Consider the following 7,738-nt stretch of genomic DNA (forward strand, 5'->3'; position numbering starts at 1 on the left):
TGCAGTTGACACAGAGCTGAGACGAGTCCTAAAGCCCACAGAGCCTTATGTCAGCAGTTCCATCTTCAGGATGTTTTTAAAAGGTGAAGACACCTGCACCCTGGACACTCTGCAGCTGCACACATTCACCTCCTGTGGCTTCAACAGCAGTAATCCCCTCATCATCATCACTCACGGGTGGTCGGTAAGGTCAACTCCTGCTTTTCTGACGCTTGACTGACTTAAACCGCTGCTTACAAAACACAGACCTCAATGGAAATCAAACTCAGTCATGGAGACGTGGCCTGAGGCTGACCTGTTGAGCTAATATTGTGTTAATTCTTCAGCATTAAACTCTTGTCACAGTTTAAATAACTGACATCTTCTAACGTGCAGTATCCCCTCAGGTGGATGGTTTGATGGAGAGCTGGGTGGTCAGACTGGCCACAGCCATTAAAGCTAATCTGATAGATATAAATGTGGTGATCACTGATTGGCTGGCCCTGGCTCATCAACACTACCCTACAGCAGCACAGAGCACGCGCACCGTTGGAAAAGACATTGCACACCTGCTGCACTCATTGCAGGTAAGACGTTCGTGTTGGTGGTCCGAAATAATAAAATAACCACGTGTCTATAACTGTGCATATGTACAAACCCTTAAACAGGAACGGTACCAATTCCCAGCATCCAAAGTCCATTTGATTGGCTACAGTCTGGGTGCTCACATCTCTGGATTTGCAGGGAGCTACCTGGAAGGTCCGGTGAAAATAGGAAGAATCACAGGTGCGTTTTCTCCACATATCCAAATACACTGGTATACAGTGATCCCTCTACTATCGCTGATGTTGCGTTCAAAGACCCACCGCGAAACGGAAGAGGCGAGATAGTTATTAAATTGTTTACGTATATATTTACGTAAACCCCCACACTGTTATCTACCCTCCCTAGACTGTATTAGCCTTTGCCACACAATTATATGCACAGTAGAGTTGTATAATGGAAATATAAGACATACATATTATGTAAATAAATTAAATACACATTGTGGGGGCGGGGGGATGTTAGCGCTCAGCTGCAGGAGAGAGAGCACAGGAGTGGAGACGCAGGTGCAGCCCGGACACAGGTGAGCGCAATTGGAGTAATCAAGCCTCTCCTCTTAGTAGGAGCAAGGAGTGAGGAGAGAGGAGAGTGAACAGGAGTGCACGTTTGCCAAGACGGACCGTATATGAAAGAATAATAATGTCTGTTAGCTGTCATCTGTGTCAGCGTCTTCGTTTGGGCTTCGTAACAGAAGCCTGCGACGATGATCAGAGTGTTTAGGGGACATCGTAGGGCGTCAAATTAGGGTCAACTTTCACCAAACACAAGAGTACAAACTTTACAGCAACGGCGCACAGCAAAGTGAACGAGTGGCGGACAGACAAGGGGAGATGCTACGATGCATGAGCCATATAGAGTATAACTGGATTATACTCTATAAAATTATTCATTATGCATTTCATTATTGTAAAACGTGTGCTTTATGTGTAGCATTTAGTACATGTTTTACAATAACAATATTTTAAGATGGACATATTTTCCATATTTTCTTTTCAGGTCTGGATCCTGCAGGACCACTGTTTGAAGGCATGTCTCCCACAGACAGACTGTCTCCAGATGATGCCCAGTTTGTGGATGCTATCCACACGTTTACTCACGAACGAATGGGCTTGAGTGTGGGCATCAAACAGGAAGTCGCACACTATGACTTCTATCCCAATGGAGGAGACTTCCAACCAGGATGCAACCTGAAGAACATTTACGAACACATAACGCAGTATGGGCTGCTTGGTATGACATTGAACGTAGTGCATAGTGACACAGAAACAAATAGACACAAGCATTAGCGTATGGATAGAAAATGTCTTAGAAAAAAATCCCTAAAATACCTGAACACTACCCACCATTGTTTCACTGTGTACAGGTTCTGCACCAACTTCACCTACTTTTCAGCCACTCCCAAGTTCTTGATATAGTAGCAAGGTCTTCTCATATGCTTTCTGTACGTTCAAAGACTTTTTTGTATTAGGGTTAGGGTTAACTAGCGGTAGGTTTAGGTTTAGGGTTAGGGTAACTTATACCTTATTTTTACTGGTCATAATCTATGGTTAGCGTTAGGGTAACTTGTACCTTTTTTTTACTGGTCATAATCTATGGTTAGCCTAGTTTTTGCAACATTTTATAAAACAAATGTACCACTTTAATATACTTCAGTTATTACACAAGTGTCTTGTCTCTTCTTTGTATGACAATGATGAGACAAGTCAGAATAAAGGATAAGAGTAGCTTGTTTTTTTGGATCTAGTGATTATCTGCAGATTTAGGTGTGATTGAAAGAAGTTATTGTTTTAGAGTCATATGGGACTCTTAGCTCTCAAATGGTACCCATTTGTGCCATTTACAACCTTGCTTCAGAGCAGCATGTTCTGCAGCTTAACTGCTTGCTGGTTTGCCTCCTCTGCTGCTCTGTCATAATATTTATTTTCATAATTGGTCTTGCCACCTCAAAACACATGGTTTGGAAGCCATGTCCTGGGCGCCCGTCCATCTTTGGCTTGTTGACAGTTTCTAGCTCTGTGTTTGAGCACATGCATATAATTCCCTGCAGTCAAACACAAGCAGCTCTGGGATTTATGGTGTTTCTCAATCCAAAACACATCGACATACTGTGACAGCGAGAGCCACATAAAAGCGCCTGTCATCATCAGGAGCTAATTACCAACATGTGTCTTCCTCTGCTTCGTCCACCCCTCTGAGCTGAGCTGCCTCCAGGCTATGGGAGTCTGCTCAGAGAAGAGGCCACAATCAGATGAATCACTGTCTGACTGAAATGTTAATGATCTCAAACCACCAATAGCGGTCAAACATTGTAATTAATGTGCTCCAAATATGAAAAAGCATGAAAATGATTCTGCAGTAGTGAATGAAAATGTTTAAGAAACATAACCGTTTGTCTTTTTTCTTCTTCTTTCAAAGCCTTAGAGCAAACAGTAAAGTGTGCCCACGAACGATCTGTGCATCTGTTCATCGACTCTCTTCTGAATAAAGACATGCAGAGCATGGCCTACAGCTGCAGTGACAACAGTGCCTTTGACAAAGGAGTGTGTCTCCACTGTCGGAAGAATCGCTGTAACACACTGGGCTACGACATCAAAAGAGTCCCCAGTGGAAGAAGCAAGAGGCTCTACCTGAAAACAAGATCTCAGATGCCTTACAAACGTAGGTGGTGGTCTTTGAACAGTAGTGTTTAATTTAAAGCAAAATTAAAATTGTCATTGAACTTTCAATCTACTTTTACTACATGTATGATTGAAGGTATTCAACTAAAGAAATATAAAGTTGAATTATAAGAATTGTAAACTTCAGTATTTTTTTAAACTTAACTAAATATTACTTTATAATATATAGTATATTTTTATAATACTTTCCAAATCACCAGAGCACTTCCTTAAATGGGACCGGCTGGTTGTCCATTTATAGTTTACTACTTTCCAAATCACCAGAGCACTTCCTGTTTACTTCCTTGGAATCCCTTAACTAGTACACTCTACAACTGGATGGTCTAATCCATTTTTTATATACAATCTATGATCATAAATAATGAAGTTGAAGCATATTCTCTTTCCTTTCTCTTTTAATATCACAAATGATCTACCGTTACACCAACCTATATGACGACAGATAGACGACTTTCATTCTTAATCACCTTTCTAGTGTATCATTACCAGTTCAGGATCCAGTTTGTAAATACGATGGAGAATATGGAACCGTCTCTCACCACCTCCCTCATAGGAACAAAGGAGGACAGTGGAACCCTGGACATCCCCTTGTGAGTAAAGCACCTAGTGCTTCACAAACATCACATTCTCAGCCCTCTCTGAAACACTTAGTCTTTGTCACATGCAATATACAGCTGTGATCTATTCTCTGTAAAGTAAGAAAATGTTAACGGAAGGCTGGCACACATGGAAATAACTCAAGTGCCTGCATGAAAGAGAACTATAAAAGTGAATGATGTAATTAATTATTGACTCAGGACTGTGCTTCTTAGCAAGTGTGTGATCTCTAATCTTCTGCATATCAAAGAGCTTCAAGAAAACCATTGCGAGCACAGGACACTTTACGAGCTTCTCTGCATTAGCTGTGGAACATCACTACATAGCGTTTTTGTTTAACACTGAGGAAAATGGAAAACAATTGTAGAATGTTTCCTGCTACAATAGCTTACTCTATTTATGTGTTTTTTCACCAGCAATGAGAAGATATTACCAAATAAGACCTATACCTTCCTCATCACCCTGGACAGAGATCTAGGAGATCTGATGATGCTGAGATTGCTCTGGGAGCCACCAACCCTGTGGAAGAACATGTGGAGCCGGGTTCAGACCCTGATACCCTGGGTGGACAGGGAGAAAAAACCATTGCTGACAGTGGGAAGGATAAGCATCAAAGCTGGCGAGACACAGGAGAGGTACAGTCCAGAACAGAGAGAATTCATGTAATCACAAACATAATTTGATGAGAAACATGCAGAAAACATAACATTTTTACAAACTTTCATGAGAATTTCAACTTTTGATCAACATGACATGCAAAATTAAAATTTTGCCAGAAAATAGTTTTTCTAAATATTTTTTACAATCTGACCACATGACGCAATAAATTAAATTTATTATGAATAATATAAATAAATAATAAAATTTTACCAAAAAAATTCAAAACAAAATTCCTAAATATTTTTTCAGAATGTTCTAATTTGATGAGAAACATACAGAAAAGAGAAAATTTGGATTTTTGTTCTTCAAAATTTATCATTTTTAACTGACAAAATTATTCACAAAATTAGGATTTTTATGAAAAAAAATCTAATCTGCAGAAAACAACATTTTTGAAATGTTTAAAAAAATTTCAGAAAGGCATATACATACGTATATATACACAGTATAGGCCTATCTCTCTTTTTTTATAAGACTTTTTAGGCTTTTTAGTCATTTTTATTTTTCCATTTTTGCCGTATGTATTATACAGGAACAAAATAGAAATGTTGTGTTGATAGGTTATAATCTATGATCGGTTTTCACTTAAACAAAAATCAATCAGATTCTGTTTCTTTACGAGCAGTACATGGTAAATATATGACACCGACGGAAAAGGTTGGTCACGCCTAACACAAAGCCTTTACTGCCATCTATTGGCCAGATTGTGTTACAAACAACACCTTTCATTATTAACATCTTTGTCTGTGTTCTAGGACATCTTTCTGCCCTATGACAGATGACGGACAACACGTTCACATGTCACAGAATGTCGTGTATGTTCGCTGTAAAGATGACAGACCGAAGCAGCGCAGGAGAAAGTACCAACATTAGAGCTGAGCAGATGAATTCCCTCTTGAATGGAGGATGAAGTGGTGACAGCTGGTGAAGTTCTGCTGTGCAGATTTAGAAATCAGTAATTTCTGAAAAAATGTGACTAAAGCAATGTTCATATGTGAATAAGGCAATTGAATTGTGGTGACTGGAGGCTAGGTAACAACTAGCATCTTGTGTAAACTGTGTTTTGAATGTACAGAAAGTTTTATTAAAATACAGTTAATAAGGAAGGTGTTGTTTGTGATTTATAGGAGATATGTCGCCCAGGCTATAAGCAGTTTTTATTCACGTTCCACACGGGCAGTTTAGCGTAGGAACACATTTTATGATGAACTCTTGTCTGGTAATGCGGTCGGTTGTTCGGTTTAGCTCCGCCAACAACAAGGTCCGGCTATTAGGTTGTCTGCATGATTCGCCCTCCGGTGGCTCAAACGTGCAACTGCATATATAAACAAGTTCTCTATTTTTAGGCCTTTAACTTAACTTAATTTATCAACAGAATATTTTGTCCTTGTTTTGAACTGTGCGCGTTCGAACTTATATACCAGAATGCGTGTGTTTGTTAACAGTACATTACAAAGTATAGAAATTCATAATTATGAATATTCGTTTGATGCTTTTTAACTCACTGACTAGACTATTTTTAACTAGCTACTTATCTATTCTATGTGTTCTATATCACTTTGAGAAACGTGACAATTATACAGGAAATCTTCCATCCACCATTTGTTATTTACACACATCCTTCCCAATTTGAAGAATTGCTGTAAAGTATCTGGGCAATCTCTTATTTCAAAGTTGCTTCTTTTTGCAAATGATCTTGTTCATATAGCATCTGTTTAGCTCTCAATTCTTTTGAGAACAATTATTTGCTTAATTTTTTTCACCACAATAAAAGAGAGATTAAAATAAAAAGGTTAAAAAAGCATTGAGTCAGTAAATTATTTTTTAAATTTTTAATTGATTAGTCACATGACAAGCTGTTAATGAGAACATACAAGCTTCCTGTGATTGTGCTGAGGCTGTACGCTCTGTCTGAGCTCTCTCTCAGGGGAGGGTTTGATTAGTGCAACAGGAAGTACTCAGCTTGTGTGTCTAAATATCCCATCACATCAACTCTAATGATTTACAAGAATCCCTAAGAATCACAGTATTGATGGGTATGGCAGGAGTGAAGTCTGATATGCATCAGCTCCGGGGGGGGGGACAAGGCAGATCTAAAAAAGGAAAAATCCCTCAAGAACAACAAAAGTTTCATTTGTTCAGTCTGGATATCAGATGTAATGTAAACTTGAGGCAAATATAGATATTGGTTTTGAGCTGCTGAAAACTGATGCTGGCCAACCAGACCACAGTGATGACATTCATATTTCATGTATGCGGTTCAGAAAAATCAATAGGTGTGGCTCCAGACAGTGTCCATTGACTGAGCTTTAACATGTAGGTGGACATAGATACTACCAAATGGCTGTGAGGCTTGATTATACGTCCAACAGTGATTGTAATTCCATGAAAGAGCCAGACTTGGAAGGGATAAAGTGACCATAATGATTAAAATAGAAAGTGTGAGAGTTGAAATGTCAGAAATAATCATACTGGATTACATTTAATTTAATAAGATAAAACCTAATGCATTAAACAGCTGATAATTCTCAAATGATCGTGGACTATAGGTTTATTTACTCTTCAGCAGAAGTGAATAAGATAAACAGAATACGTAGCGTATATATATGAAGTTTACCAATGCACCAATGGTCTGCAGCTATGATTACTGTGCCACATCATGTACATGGCTAATAAAGAGTGACAATGTTAGTCTTTTTTATTCTTCTTCTTATTTTTTTAAAACATTTTTAACAATCTGTATCTGTATGTATGTATATTATTCATGTAAAGAAGCTGGTATAATAAGTATTCTACCTTACATCTTAGTGCTGTATGAGGATCTTTGTAGGTTACATTTATGTAGTTAAATACAGTTGGTATCAATCAGTGGGCAATAAAAAAAAATCAGTAAACACATGTAACCAGTGAAAATTTTAGATATCTGACTAATCATAAGGGGACATTTTTTCCACTTTTTGGATTAGTTTTGTCTATTCACTTGTTCTCCTGAGGAGACGGCATCTGGAGGTGTCCTTTTTAAAGAAACAAATTAATTGCTTGTACTTTGTTTCTTCAGATGCAGATTTTTCAATAGCATTAGCATGTCTGACTGCTGCAGAACAAAATCAGCTTAATGATCACATGAACCCAGGCAGAGATGACAAGAGTCGGATGACCAGATCGAGTCAGTGTGAACTGAAATTTATTGTTCGGAGCGTCAGGCAGGTGAATATCATATG

At 38.5% G+C, this 7,738-nt stretch overlaps 1 protein-coding gene across 1 annotated transcript in view; it reads left to right on the plus strand.

The window, feature by feature from the left end:
• lipca (lipase, hepatic a) overlaps positions 1-5,623 on the plus strand; it is a 7,432-nt gene extending 1,809 nt beyond the window's left edge. Inside the window, exons 2-9 of the mRNA XM_008336963.3 lie at positions 6-184; positions 387-566; positions 648-765; positions 1,579-1,812; positions 2,998-3,240; positions 3,736-3,850; positions 4,274-4,492; positions 5,273-5,623. Coding sequence (XP_008335185.1) covers positions 6-184; positions 387-566; positions 648-765; positions 1,579-1,812; positions 2,998-3,240; positions 3,736-3,850; positions 4,274-4,492; positions 5,273-5,390 — 1,406 coding nt within the window. The 3' untranslated portion in view covers positions 5,391-5,623. The remainder of the gene's footprint in view (positions 1-5; positions 185-386; positions 567-647; positions 766-1,578; positions 1,813-2,997; positions 3,241-3,735; positions 3,851-4,273; positions 4,493-5,272) is intronic.
• Positions 5,624-7,738: the final 2,115 nt, after the last annotated feature.

Source organism: Cynoglossus semilaevis, unplaced genomic scaffold, assembly GCF_000523025.1.
Source record: "Cynoglossus semilaevis isolate Cse_v1.0 unplaced genomic scaffold, Cse_v1.0 scaffold1033, whole genome shotgun sequence".
NCBI classification, from domain to species: domain Eukaryota; kingdom Metazoa; phylum Chordata; class Actinopteri; order Pleuronectiformes; family Cynoglossidae; genus Cynoglossus; species Cynoglossus semilaevis.